Genomic DNA, 14,224 nt, shown 5'->3' with positions numbered 1-14,224 from the left:
AAGAAGGCTGCCTCACCCTCGTTGCCTTCAGGAAACGTGGGTGGCGCGAGATTTATGACTTGCTACAGACTGGTAAAGCCAACACAAAGAAAAATAACCCACCTCCCAAACATGTAACTTTACACATGATGATGATAACTTCAGTTGCAGATAAATAAATGAGTGTTTGCCTCAGATTGGCATCAGGGCAAGGAAATAAGGAGCTTTATTATTTGTGCTGATGCTATCTGACTTCCTTCAGTGCCACGACATTCCTGATTTACCCATGCTGCACTTTAACTTCTCCATGCAGCCTCTAGCGGGCTGAAGGAGCACAGCATTACTTTTAAAAGGGAAACATTCTTTTTGTTAAAAAACTAGTTTTTGTCTTTAGCCAAATCAGATTGTACAAAATCATGAACACTGAATTAATCAGATTATTTTTCCTGGTGATCTTTTGTCTTGAATAAAACATACAGGTCAAGCAAAAAAATAACAAAGCCAGATTTTTAACTTTTTTTTATTATGTCTTTCGTATACATGTGGTTACATTATGTAAAAAAAAAAAAAAGACATGAATGAAATATACTCACATATGAACAACAAGAAACCCGCCTTGTTCCAGATTCTCTCTCAAATCATTACATTCAATACAAATGTTTGAAATACGTTTCTAGATGTTTTACCTCCCTGAGAGCAGACCAAACACTCTTCCCTTGGTAAAATAGATGAGACTTGATATGAATAAGCACTGATGGAATCATGTTCGCCTCACTGTGACTGTCTTTCCTCAAGACCGAGATGACGTGGAAGTGAAAAACTGTTGATATGATATTTTGTTAAAGTTAATTACTACAATTTCAACTGCAAACTGGTTTTACAAATATACTTTTTAAAATATCGCCCATTCAAACCTGAATTACCTCTTAACTTTACCATAAGATCAAGTAAAAGATTACACATACTGTTTATGTTTCAAGGGTCTTCAGTCAAATAGCAGCTCTGTGAGGCTGTACTGATGCTGATCTCTGCTAAATGCTAACATCAGCATGCTAACATTTACGAGCAGTGATATTGCTGATTATTTTTCATACATTTTGGCAGGTATGATGTTTACCATGTTCCCCTCGTTGGTGTAGCATGCTTGCAAACATTAGCTTTTCCCAAAACACAATATCCAGCTGAGGCTGATGGGAAGTTTGATGGTTTTTTTGTTTTTTTTACAGGCATTTGGTCATAAACAAATGCTTTGGAAAAAGTCAGCGTGACACATCATCTGGAGACCATGAATGTCTTCACCACATTGGGTCAAAAATGAAGCAGTCAGTAGCCAAAACTGCTTCATGCAGAGGGGGAAAAAATCATAAAAACAGATTCATAAGGTTGATTTTATTTCTAATAAATATGAATAGTTACATGTCACCATAAACCAAACCAAAAGAAGCAATCTTTACCTTTGTCACAGGGGAGAAAACAACTAAAATCTCACATAACCCAGACAACCCTCCACACTCTTATCTGCAGCGTTAAAGCTCCTTTCAACTAACAATGTAAAACCCCAAAACGAATATGTTTATTGAATAGAAAACATTTTATGGTGAAATTGCTTTACTTTATTTCTGATTCATTAATTTGAAATACACATAATCTGGTTCATCAATGGGTTACTTCTATAATAATAACAGGTCTACAGATAATGTTTTTAGCAGTCCCATATGTCATCCACTTTTTAAATTTTATGAGTCCTGAGTGGATTTGGATTAAGAAAATGATGTAATCTAGGAGATAGCATAATCAAAGTTTGAACTAATAAAATCTCAGGGAATCGTGGGAGATAGGACCAGCGGTGCAGAGTTTTTACCGCTAACATTAAGACCCGGATTGAAGTACGGGAAGAGTTTCTCCTTGAAGGAGCAGCCAGTAAAGGAGTAGATAAGAGCTGCAGCTTCTACGTCATAGAAGGAGACCAGACCCTCCTCATAGTCCACAAACACCCCCACCTTCTGAGGCCCAGACTGCAGGGAGAGAACAACTGGAGGGTCACTTAAAGCTTTGTATTTGATTCTCTTCCTCAACCATATCACCCAGTAGCCATCTTCAGGACTCAGTGGGATGTCTTCCTTCCTGTTGATCGACTCTCGGGCCACGCCCACATCCCACTCGGTCTTTCCTTTCACCTGAACTTCAAAGTAGAATCTACCTGAAGAGAAACTCTGCTTTCCTAAAACACAAGGATTCAGAGAAAACCTCTTTGGGTTGTCTGGGAGATGATGCACAGCGTACCCAAGACTTACTTGTTTTTTGTTAAAGATAAGACTGGGATGAGCTGTATCAGGATCATGAGTCACATCCACTGCAAACTTCTGGACCCTCTTCAGCTCATCTTCAAACAGCTTCTTCATCTTTTTACTGAGAGTCTCCTCCAGCTGAGACACAGCTCTCCTCACAGTCCCCTCATGTGATGCTGGAGGAACACTGACCTTTGTCCAGTCCTTGGTGGGTGGTGGGAGGTGGATGTTTAGGGACTGGAAGCTCTGGAGAAGGTGGAGGTGGTCTTCAGAGAGGGAGAGCTTCTCCACCTCAGTGCTCCTCTTCATCAGCTCAGAGATTTCCTGTTCCAGCTCTTTGATGGAGTCTTCAGCCTGTTTCTTTGTTGTTCTCTGCTTCTCTTCTATCGTGTTGATGAGCTCCTTCAGTTTTCTCTCAACAGACTCCTTCAGATCAGTGAAGACCTGAACACCTTCTGCTTTCTCTCTGTCTGCATCTTCCTCACTGAGCTCCACGATGCGTTTGACCTCCTGAATCTTCAGTCGTCTCTTCTGGATCATCTCCTGGATTTCAGCCTCTGTCTTCTCCAGCTCGACCTTCTTTCCTTCATATTCTTCTTTTAGAGGAACAAACTTGTGCATCTTGTGGTCTAACACAGTGCAGAGCATGCAGACACACGTCTGGTCGGTCTTACAGAACAGCTCCAGAGGTTTATCGTGCTTCATACACATCCTGCCTTCCAGGTTCTCCACAGGGTCCATCAGCTGATGTCTCTTCAGGCCTGACATTGTCAGATGAGGCTCCAGGTGAGTCTCACAGTAGGAGGCCAGACACACCAGGCAGGACTTCAGGGCCTTCAGTTTGGTTCCAGTGCAGACGTCACAGGGAACTTCTGCTGGTTTGGACTCTTGTTGCTCTGAGCTGCTGCTGCTGGCTTTCTGTTGAGCCGACTGTCTGAACTGAGAAACCATCTCAGAGATGAAGGTGTTGACGAGCAGTTTAGGTCTTGTGGTAAAAACCTCTTTACACATGGGACAGTGGCACCTGTACCTGGTGTTCCAGTGTTCAGTGATGCAGTTTTTGCAGAAGTTGTGTCCACATGGTGTGGTGACTGGATCAGTGAACACATCCAGACAGATGGAGCACAGAAACTCATCTTCAGACAGCAGACAGTTGACAGCAGCCATATCTACACACTGAGGACAAAAGTGACAATGTAAAAAAACACTCATTGCAGAATTCTTGTTCATTTGTTCAGATGTCTAATCAGGACAGTAAAATTAAAAAGGAGCTTTGACCGTTTTTCACACAGTGACTATAACGGAAGCTGAAGTGACTTCCTGTTCGGCTGTTCTCACAGCTGCTCAATCAAGTGGAAAAAACATGAACCGATAAATGTTTTTTATAATCCTGAACTACATTGCGGCCAATCCAAAGAACATAAGCTTGGTAACTTCACCTAATGGAGTTATATGTCTCCCCATATGTTACTCTAACACAAAGATCGGATATAATATCTCATCTATCTCATAATAATTTCTTCGCAATCCAGTTGTACTTTGCTTCTCTGTAAGAACACTTCTGCCCTCCTTATTAATGGATGCCACTTTACTTTACTAATTATAATGCTTCAGTTAATTTACAAGTTTCTCATTATTTAGAACCTGTCCTTTATTCACATTATTCTTGTTGTATTCCCTATTAAATATTTTTATTTTATTACCGCAAACACTTTTTTGATTGCCAACATAAAATAAAAAAGTGAAACTTTCTGAATAAAGAAACAAAATGAAAGCGGAGGCTTTGCTGATGTCGTTGTCAACAGCTGTACTCACCAGTACCGGACAGAGACGGTCGCGTTGCAGAAAAAGTCTTGATGAACTTTATTTTTCCTTTAGACAGAAACAGAAAACTGCAGCTCTGACAAACATTCAGTGCGTTGAAACTCTTCTTTCGTGGCTCCTCCTCCTCTGTTGGTGAGTTTTGTATACTTCATTACTACTGTACTCAGAATTATATAATATATTGTTCACACATAGTTTTGGAACATGATTAATTTAATATTGAAAAAGCAAAGAACTAAGGGTGTCTGGCTGCTGTCATTTATTTTTCTTTTTTTGCAGCAACTTTGGACGTATACATCTTTTCAAAAAAACTCTGGTTATCTTTATGGTCCTCTCTGGAATAATCTAATCTAATTTTTTCTTCTTCTTTTTTTGGTCCTAATTTTTATTTTTATTTTTTTTGGTCCTCATTTTTTTTTGTGTGTGTTGCGGAAATGGGCTTCCGTAATGTAATATAATGTATTATATTGTAACTGTTATTTTCTCAATGGTAAAAGTTCCACAGATTTTAAATTGTGTTGTTAATAATTAATGTAGGACTTTTACTTACAGTGGAGTATTTTTAAACGGTGGTATTACAGTCGCATAAAAAACAAAAAGTATCTGAACGCTTCTTCCGGAACGAGTCGTTTAACCGGAGACGGCGCTTTTATTGTGAAGGAGTCACACCCCAGTTTGTGTTGCTTCCGGTAGTGGGCGAAGGTGACGTCAGAGCGCAGGCAGGGTTTGCTGCTTTTTTGCTTGATTCAGGGAATAAAAAATGGACAGTCAAGGGAGAAAAGTCGTGGTTTGTGACAATGGAACCGGGGTAAGTTGAAGAGCAGTGGGTGCTGTTTATAACTCTCACGCCTCGTGACGCGCCCGGTCCTCGCGCAGATGCAGTTTGATAAAGAAAACGGAGAGAACCCTGGAAACAGGAAGTAAAGCAAAGGGAGAGCTAACAGGCGTAGCGTGCTAGCTCGTCTGGGTTTAGGGTTTGTGTGAGGAAATGTGTCGGTCAGCTAGATTCAGCTCATTCATCCGCCGCAGCTGACGTGTATTTGACAGATTTGTGTCGGTGTGTCATCAACGTTCAGCCGATAACGTCTCTGACGAAACGTCAAAGCGAAGCAAGCGGCCAGTTTAGCTAGCTTTGGTTAACTAGTATTTCAGCTAGCGGTTAGTTTAGCTATCGCTAGCTTTGGTTATCTAGTAACTTAACGCTAGCTAACGTGTGGCACAGTTGAGCCAAACACCCCTGTACAGCAAACACAAATAATATAAGCACATGCTATGTTTTGTTTCATCAAATATTCAGATCGGTTTGAATAGACGTAGAAGCTTGAGATGAATCACAATGTCCCTTTATTCTCTTTCATCTAGTTAGGGTAGGGTTTACTAGCGTAAGGGCTAACTAGGTTAGCTCAGTAACATTCCCCAACACGGCCCCGCCCTCATACACAATACGCACAAGTGTAAGCGTGCACTTTTTAAATGGTCCCTGTATGTTTTGTAGTAGCATTTTTTTTTTTTTTTTAAAAAAAAGGATGTTTGCAACTTAATCGCCCATCAGCAAACGGGAAGTTAGCCGCTGGGCCAACGCGGAAGTGGAGGCAGTGCTTCCATGTAAGGACACAGATCTGCTGCAGGTTTCACCAGTTTGATCAGACGTTCACGGTGGAGGAAGTGGTCAGATCCTTCACGTGCACGAATACCACACGGTGGACATAGTTTTGCATTTGTTTTAAAAACATTGGTCAAATAGAAGTATGTCCCTTTTCTCAGTTCCATGTACTTGTAGCATTAAAAAGTATAAGTACTGATTGCACAGTGAAATATTTCCTGTGTTCTGTTATCTGTATATTATGTTTTTGGGGTAAAAATGACTGCATTAATGCTGCATTAATTCACATGTTGCATATTTTCATTTACTGCTATGGGTGTTCAATGTTAAAAAACACTTTGTCCTTCAGTTTCTCACAAATATTCAATAAGACCTCATGTGGATATGCATGCTTTCTTTTTACCTGACAGGAAGCGTAGCAAAACACTTGTAATCTGAAAAGTATTAATATTTGCCTCTGAGCTGGAGTGGAGTATACATTTACATAAGTAGAAGTTAAATACAATATAATAATTACAAGTACAGGAATTGTACTCAGGATCTTGTGTTTTTATTGTACAAAAACAAAACAAATGCACAAGAGAATTGACTTTAAATATTATTTTTGGCCTCTTTTGTTATTAGCTAGTACATCCCATATAGACAGTGAAGTGGGTAAGAAAGGGAACAAAATGCACTACCAAGTACTCAACCTAAAAGTTAAAAGTTAAACCTTTTTAGCAAGTAATGACACATCTAGTACATTATCAGTACAATATGTAATATGTCCTCTCATTTGAAATTCTGGGGTTAGAGATGCACACTTCATCTGCTGGCCCCAATACTGACCTTATTATGTTCAGCTCATTTACTGCGGTGGACTGACATTGATTCATCATTCTACTGCCGACACCACTTCACTTCCTGTATATGCTTCAAAACAGAAATCATTTTAATATTAAGAACACGTCATTTTTGAAACATTGCACAGAAGAAATAGTATTTATGACATGTTCTATCAAAGAGATTTGAAGTTGAGGGTTCAGAAAACTAGTAGTAATTGCCATATTGTGGCAACGTTATCTTTATATACATATTGTGGTTCGCAGTTACCAATTCATTCTCTTATTGTATCGCTCTTGAAACCTACAGGATTTTCTCATCTTTTCTTCTTTCTATCCCATCTTAGTTTGTCAAGTGCGGCTTTGCGGGCTCCAACTTCCCCGAACACATTTTCCCAGCGCTGGTTGGCCGGCCAATCATCCGCTCCACAGCTAAAGTTGGCAACATTGAAATCAAGGTAACATTGAAATCCTTGTGACTACAAGTACTTCCTTGGAAGTAACAAGTTATAAGTGGTCATGTACGATAGCGAAAGTTCAAATACAGTGTAAAACTGCAAAGATTTAAGTGTGATGGTATCTCCTTCGTCCAGGACCTGATGGTGGGGGACGAGGCCAGCGAGCTGCGCTCCATGTTGGAGGTGAACTACCCCATGGAGAACGGCATCGTCAGGAACTGGGACGACATGAAGCACCTGTGGGACTACACCTTCGGCCCCGAGAAGCTCAACGTCAACTCGCACGACTGCAAGATCCTCTTGACCGAGCCGCCCATGAACCCCACCAAGAACAGAGAGAAGATCATAGAGGTGGGCTGTGCACAGCGAGAGCTGAACTCAACCAGAGAAACTAACACACGCACGAGTTTGACGACTAATCAATTCGTTGGTTTTGCTTCTTTTTTCTTTCTTTTTTTAAGTAAAAAAAACTACAACTAATCGAGAATAAATGTTAGTAGACTAAGACTAAAATGTCAGATTGACACATCCTTCAATGAAAGTGTGTCTATATTGCACCTTACTAGTTAGCTGATACATTTTGTTTTTGTTTTGTGTGATTCCCGCTCCAGGTGATGTTTGAAACGTACCAGTTCTCAGGAGTTTACATCGCCATCCAGGCCGTGCTCACTCTCTACGCTCAAGGTATGTTTGTCTCCGTATCACTTATGATTAACGCGCAACTAGAAAAGCTAACACCGTGTGCTACTTTAGCGACAGCTACTACCTGAGCGCTAATACCAGGGTGTAGCTACATTGTTTGACCACTGGGGGGCGCTCGAGACCACCGCCAACGAGCATTTTTTTTTTGCACGTTTCTGTTGCAGGACTGCTCACCGGCGTGGTGGTCGACTCTGGCGACGGCGTCACTCACATCTGTCCGGTGTACGAGGGCTTCTCGCTGCCTCACCTGACGCGGCGTCTCGACATCGCGGGGAGGGACATCACTCGCTACCTCATCAAGGTACCGCCATAATCCTCTTTTAATCAGTTACCTTAAATGTCTCAATGCCGCAAAACCAACAAAAAAAGTCGCTTTTATGACTTATTTGTATTCCGTGATCACAATAACCGCGAGTTGTCCTCCAGCTGCTGCTGCTGCGAGGTTACGCCTTCAACCACTCGGCGGACTTTGAGACGGTGAGGATGATGAAGGAGAAGCTGTGCTACGTGGGTTACAACATCGAGCAGGAGCAGAAGCTGGCGCTGGAGACGACGGTGCTGGTGGAGTCGTACACGGTCAGTCGCGGTTCATAAACTCTTCGCGGTTCCTTCACCGACGTCGTTTTTAACGGTTATTAAGAGGTGTTTTTTGTTGTTGTGGCGTGTCCTCAGCTCCCGGACGGCAGGTTGATCAAGGTGGGAGGTGAGCGGTTCGAAGCCCCAGAGGCGTTGTTCCAGCCCCACCTCATCAACGTGGAGGGGGTGGGCGTGGCCGAGCTGCTCTTCAACACCATCCAGGCCGCAGATATCGACACCAGGTGAGCCGCTGGCCGCCGGGTCGCCTCTTAGCACGAGATCACGGAGAAGCTCGTTAAACCTGAAGGAAATTCAGACGTTCAGAGATGAGAAGTAGATGAATAAGAAAAACACTCAGCGCATAGTAATACGTATGAAAAGTCATATATATATATATATATATATATATATATATATATATATATATATATATATACACATATATATATATATATATATATATATATATATATATATATATATACACATTTTAGTAAAGTAATTAAACTGAAATAGGAAAGATGGATGCCACAATGGAACATTTACAAGAATAAAAGTCAAAATATAAAGTATATGAGAACTAATAACACCAGAGCCTAATAGAAACTAAAATAAAAGTAATGTGTGTGACATTTAGAGGAAGTTTTTCAGTGATATTGAAAAGTGATGGAGTAATATTGCATGTAATAAGCTGTTGCTTTATTTGTATAACACGTTTCAACATCAAAGGGGATTCAAAGTAGAGAAAACAAGATTTAAAACGATTTAAGATTAAGAACAAACATTAAAAAACAGTCAAAAAGCAGAATAAATAAGATGGATATAAGTTGCAGTTTAATAAATAAAAGGATGCAGAAAGTGATTAATATCTTTGAGTGTTTCAAACAAAGTTTTTTAGTACAAACTAAGACACTTTCAAATCCCCAGAAATATTGAAGTTTTGATTCATGATGTATTTAAATGTCCAGTGTTTGCATTGCTTGTCATTGTTGTTGGAAAAAGCCAGAGAATAATGAGGATGAACACATGAAACACATGCTTCGTCAGCAGGAAGACTTCTCACAGTGACCGACGAGAGAGAGAAACAATTTGTTTTGTTCACGCGTGTTTCTCCGGCTCAGGTCCGAGTTCTACAAGCACATCGTGCTGTCCGGAGGCTCCACCATGTATCCCGGCCTGCCGTCCCGCCTGGAGCGCGAGCTGAAGCAGCTGTACCTGGAGCGCGTGCTGAAGGGCGACGTGGACAAGCTGTCGGTGAGTTCAGGGGTCCGGAAACCAAAAAAAACACTGAGTTTTATTATCAGGCGTTGCCAGCAGATCAGTGGCTGCTCACTAAATTATGTTTTTTTCTGAATTTAAATGACCAGTCACGTCACATTGTGATGATGTTAACAGTTAGCGGCTCGTGAAGAAGACGGCGGATGAAGATTACGCGATTTTCCAGTCGGTGCAGCGTCACGCTCTGTGGATATGCCGTTATCCTCACGTTGTTTTTAGCATTTAATGCTAATAATACCTCATGAAAGTAGCGTATGCAGAGTTGATTAAGATAAGATAATCCTTTATTAGTCCCTCAGTGGGAAAATTATAGGATTACAGCAGCATTTTATTAGGATAAAAAGAATCAGGTAATATAAATAAACAGTACAACGGTAATGAAAGGGATTCAAAATTTAAAAAAAATAGCAGTAAAAAGGGATATTACATTTACAGATGGATTAAAATATACAGATGGAATTAAGAATTTGTATAAGTGAATATTGTACTAGGACATTAATTAATATGCAGTAGCTGGTAGAACATACTGTAAGAATTTCTTCTTATTTTAGATGTAAAATCTCACTGATCGGTTATAGAAATGTAGTAAATATATAAATAAGCCGCTGCTGCTTTATTGTGCAGCACTCGTTTCTACCACTAGGTGGAGCTGAAGCCACAGTCCAGTTAATGCCTTTAACGAGTCTGTGTCACGGCCTCACGATGACACAGTGAAAACGTTCCTCTTCCTCCTGAGGAAGAGCGCTCTGCCGCTCCGGGAAAACCTCCAACCTGTAATTAAGAGACAATCGGTTCTATTTTGAAGGCCTCCGCTGGGCGGCGGGGGGGATCCAACACGTTATTATCTCCACTTCCGCTCTGACGCTCTTCTTTCTATTTCTTTCTTTTCTGTCCGCCTCGTCTCTCGCCGCGCAGAAATTCAAGATCCGGATAGAGGACCCGCCTCGGCGCAAGCACATGGTGTTCCTGGGCGGCGCCGTGCTGGCCGACATCATGAAGGACAAGGACAACTTCTGGATGACGCGGGAGGAGTACCAGGAGAAAGGGACGCGGGTGCTGGAGAAGCTCGGAGTCACCGTCAGATAAAACGCAAACAAACAAACGACAACACCAACAACAACAAAACACTTCCCGCTCACATTCCCCTCCATCTCTCGTTCCCCCTCTCAGCCGATATCCACGCATCGCTCACCTCGATGCGTCTGGATGGTCGCGCCGTGTCGTCCATTCACGCTCATTTTGTAAAGCAGGGAGGGAGGGAGGGAGAAGAGGGATGAAGGATTTTTGGGGTAAGAAGTCTCACGGCGAGGGAAGGAAGTTACCGGACGTCTTGAATATTTACCCCCCCCCCCCCCGACAAAATATTGCTAATTGTTAGAATTATGTTGATATTGACTCCATTTAAAAGGAAAAGTGTGTTTTTTTTTGGTAAATACTTTGATTTCTTGGCGAGAGTTCGACGATGAGAATGACACCCGGCTCGTATCTGTGCGTTCAATGTGCAGCTGGAGCGAGGAGAGCTTAGCTTAGCATAAAGACTGTAAACGGAGGGAAGCAGCTAGCCTGAACAAAATTCGTCAAGTTTTGGGACTACTTTTAGTTGTTAAGCAGAATATGGACCGTAAAGGAGAAGAGAGGCAGCAACCAGGAAGTAGATATTGATAGTAGTAATGATATCTAGTTTGTTGACATGTCGCACAAACGAGATGTAACAACACGCTCCTCGCAGAGCTTTAGCGGTTAGCTCGCGTCTTCTACGTCCCCGGTTTTTATGCTACGCTAACTAGCTTCTGGCTGTAGCTTCACACCAGCTGCACGGACACGAGACTCGTGCCAAGAAAGAAAATACATTCATTTCCCCAAAAATGTATTTCTTTATGAAGATGAAATGATAATCCATGGCTTTAAAAATACAGACTGTTCAACGTCAAACTTTTTTTTTTTCATTTATACCTTTTTTTTAATTTTACGAGCAGCACATCTGCGAGTGTTTTGGGTTTGTGTGCCGCTCACGCCGGGTCAGATTGAGCTCCTGGCGGTCGTTTCAAGTCGAAGACTTACGACTGTAATTATAATTATTTTTATTATTAGCGATTCAAGTTGGAGACCCTCCGCCGCAACAATGCGCCGCCTCATCTGTCAAAACAGATGCCGCGGCGTCAAAGCCGACGCGTCACGTAGGGATCAGATACCCGAACAAATAGATCATGGCTTGCTGTGTCTTCTTAACATACCGATCATCAAATAACATTCCCCTTCCTCCTCCCCGCCGCCATTTCCTGTTTAATGTTTGGGAATGAGTCACTGTGCTGAAGGTGCGGGGCAGGCAGGCGTTGTGTTTTTTATTCCTTTCACTCGGCACCTCATTTGTCTTTGTGGCTCGTGTTTGTTGGGGCGTTTGCTTGCTTGTTGAGCGTGGAAGTTCACATCTTCCTGACCGTGAAGATGTGAGGCGACCACGCGGGGAAACATCTCCGAAGTTTCTCGCAGCGATCGGGAAGTTTTTGAGTCGTTGAGTATTTTGTGTGTTTTTTTTTTTTTTTTTTGGAAACGGTCCAGCTGAAGCTTTTTAATGGGTTTTGATTTGTCTCTGTATCCTGTTTACCCGCCGACAAATAAACTATCGCAGATCACAGAGGCGTTACGACGAGAGAGGTTTCCATTGCATTAACCGTCACGAAGCCTCGAGGCGCTCTGTAGCCGCATATCAACGTCCTGCGTCGCTTCGGCTTTGAAACGGGAAGTCAAATTAAATGTACAATCTCACTGGATAATGGACAATCTGTCTAGTGACCTAATCAGGTGGAGGAAAAAAAATACCATGACAGAAATGTCTACTTCCACTCACGGTGTATAGCGACGCTGCTGCAAGTTAGCCTCCAGCCACCAGAGGGCAGCGCCGAGCAGAATCACCAAATTTGCAGTAACTTCACCTTTAACTCAATAATAATTGATTTAATTAATAAATCATACGAAATAGCATTGTCAACTTTACAAGTTTATCTTCAATTCCTGAAATGCGTCATGTTGTATTGTAGAAAGAAGACATTTTATTTTATTTTTTTGCTTGCATGAATTTCTATTGACTGTAATGGATGAGGCCTTTCTTGTTTTTATCACTTCACACTTTGCTTAACGTAGTTATTTCCTCCTTTTCTGGGGCCGTGTGCTGCCACGCAGGATTCAAGGTTTCTGGAGGTAACTTCAGGGTTAACTGATGCTGAACACCCGCAGCGTTAACTCTGCAGCCCGCCGACCAATCGCAGCTCGGTGGACACGTGGATCGTGAATTAATATCAACCCGACTATGAGGAAGTTAAAGTCGTGATGCAGTGAAAAAGTCGCACATTAAACGGACGAATCGTTGACGGTGTGAACGTGTAAATTACCAGATTTCTAATATCGCGGCGTCAAACGTGTGCATTACGTTGAGTCGCCGTGTTGCAGATATATTACAATGGCGTGTGTTACCGAAGACACACAAACGGAAAACACACAAACAGAAGACACACAGGTCATTTCAGTCAGATCCATCATGAAGGTAGATTTGTGTCTTTTATTACGCCAGCAAATGTCTTGTTTGTAAGTAAATTATCTGACTGCAAATCCCAAAATCTTTGCTGTCAAAAAAAAACGCTCTCAAAAAAATCTTTGCAAAAAAAAAAAATTTCCAAAAGAATAATTTGCTCTCAAAATAAAAATTGCTCTAAAAAAGAACGCTTTAAAAAAATAATTTTTTTTTTGCATTTTTTTTTGACAGCAATTTTTATTTTTAGAGCAATTTTTAATTTTTTTTTTGGAAACTTTTTTTCTTTTTTTTGCAAAGATTTTTTTTTGAGAGCTTTTTTTTTTTGAGAGGGCAAAACTTTGGGATTTGCAGTCAGATAATTTACTTACAAACGAGACATTTGCTGGCGTAATAAAAGACACAAATCTACCTTCATACGCAGGAAGCACAGATAGTAATAACTTCTTTCACACAGTCGCCGATTTTCTTTCCTGCATTTGTTTTTTTAAGCTCTTCTGACTTTCAGCCGGACTTCCCTGATGAACTTCTACGTATTTGTCCCGACATCAAAGCTTCGTAGGCGGCGGACCTGTCCGTGTTGTGTGATCGGTCGATACGACGGTTCTGGATCATAACTCGTCATTCCTCTCGTGCCGATAATGCGCCGTGCTTTTCTTTTCTTAAAAGGTGTTTGTTTTGTCAAACAATTCCTCTTTTTTAAAGAAGGAAATGTCCAATAGGAAATAATTCCACGTGTTGGTCTTGAAGGAGGAAAGGAGGCGGGGTTAGTCGAGCCAGACGGTCTGGAACGATCTCATTGGTTGAAAGAATAAAGCTTGACTTAGAGGCCAATATTCATATAGTAGAAGTATATGTATATACTCTAGAAGTATATTTGCCTCAGACACAGAGCAGAGAGCAGCTCATTCTCAAGTAAACCTTTTCCAGATGTTTTCGCCTTCAGTGCAGAACTTTTATACTTGTTTTTTCTCCTTCGTCAGCCAACACACAGTATTTTTTTTCCCTGCAACAAGTACAATAAATAATATAAATAAACATTATTCATGCTGCACATTTCAGAACAAAGTTACAAAGTGTTCCACGTGGCTGAACCAGGAAGGAAAACATTTCAAATGCACAGAGACGTTCAGTCAAAACTACAGAAGAATAGCGTTTAAACGTTGAGT

At 41.3% G+C, this 14,224-nt stretch overlaps 2 protein-coding genes across 2 annotated transcripts; one reads left to right on the top strand and one right to left on the bottom strand.

The window, feature by feature from the left end:
• Positions 1 to 1,796: 1,796 nt before the first annotated feature.
• On the bottom strand, positions 1,797 to 3,443 carry LOC137798722 (E3 ubiquitin-protein ligase TRIM39-like). Its single transcript, XM_068595635.1, has one exon. It carries the CDS (start codon positions 3,432 to 3,434, stop codon positions 1,797 to 1,799), a length of 1,638 nt encoding a protein of 545 aa, XP_068451736.1. The 5' UTR covers positions 3,435 to 3,443.
• A 1,355-nt stretch (positions 3,444 to 4,798) lies between these two features.
• LOC137798721 (actin-related protein 2-B-like) lies at positions 4,799 to 13,202 on the top strand. Its single transcript, XM_068595634.1, has 9 exons — positions 4,799 to 4,899; positions 6,863 to 6,973; positions 7,109 to 7,324; positions 7,585 to 7,657; positions 7,840 to 7,976; positions 8,102 to 8,251; positions 8,348 to 8,493; positions 9,373 to 9,505; positions 10,445 to 13,202. The coding sequence occupies exons 1-9, from the start codon at positions 4,852 to 4,854 to the stop codon at positions 10,613 to 10,615; spliced, it is 1,185 nt and encodes a 394-aa protein (XP_068451735.1). The 5' UTR covers positions 4,799 to 4,851; the 3' UTR covers positions 10,616 to 13,202.
• Positions 13,203 to 14,224: the final 1,022 nt, after the last annotated feature.

This window comes from Clinocottus analis, unplaced genomic scaffold, assembly GCF_023055335.1.
Source record: "Clinocottus analis isolate CAN_PGR_092001 unplaced genomic scaffold, fCliAna1.0.p SCAF_31, whole genome shotgun sequence".
In the NCBI taxonomy this organism is placed as follows: domain Eukaryota; kingdom Metazoa; phylum Chordata; class Actinopteri; order Perciformes; family Cottidae; genus Clinocottus; species Clinocottus analis.
The sequence above is the reverse complement of the archived record's forward strand: the minus strand, read 5'-3'. Positions and strand labels throughout refer to the sequence as shown.

What these genes read in the sequence shown, in the direction of transcription:
- LOC137798722 (XM_068595635.1), bottom strand. Translation starts at nt 3,434, where the DNA reads ATGGCTGCTGTCAACTGTCTGCTGTCTGAAGATGAGTTTCTGTGCTCC.
- LOC137798721 (XM_068595634.1), top strand. Translation starts at nt 4,852, where the DNA reads ATGGACAGTCAAGGGAGAAAAGTCGTGGTTTGTGACAATGGAACCGGG. An exon ending in ACAGAGAGAAGATCATAGAG is followed by an intron (nt 7,325 to 7,584) that starts GTGGGCTGTGCA and finishes TTCCCGCTCCAG; the next exon opens with GTGATGTTTGAAACGTACCA. An exon ending in GCGACGTGGACAAGCTGTCG is followed by an intron (nt 9,506 to 10,444) that starts GTGAGTTCAGGG and finishes CTCGCCGCGCAG; the next exon opens with AAATTCAAGATCCGGATAGA.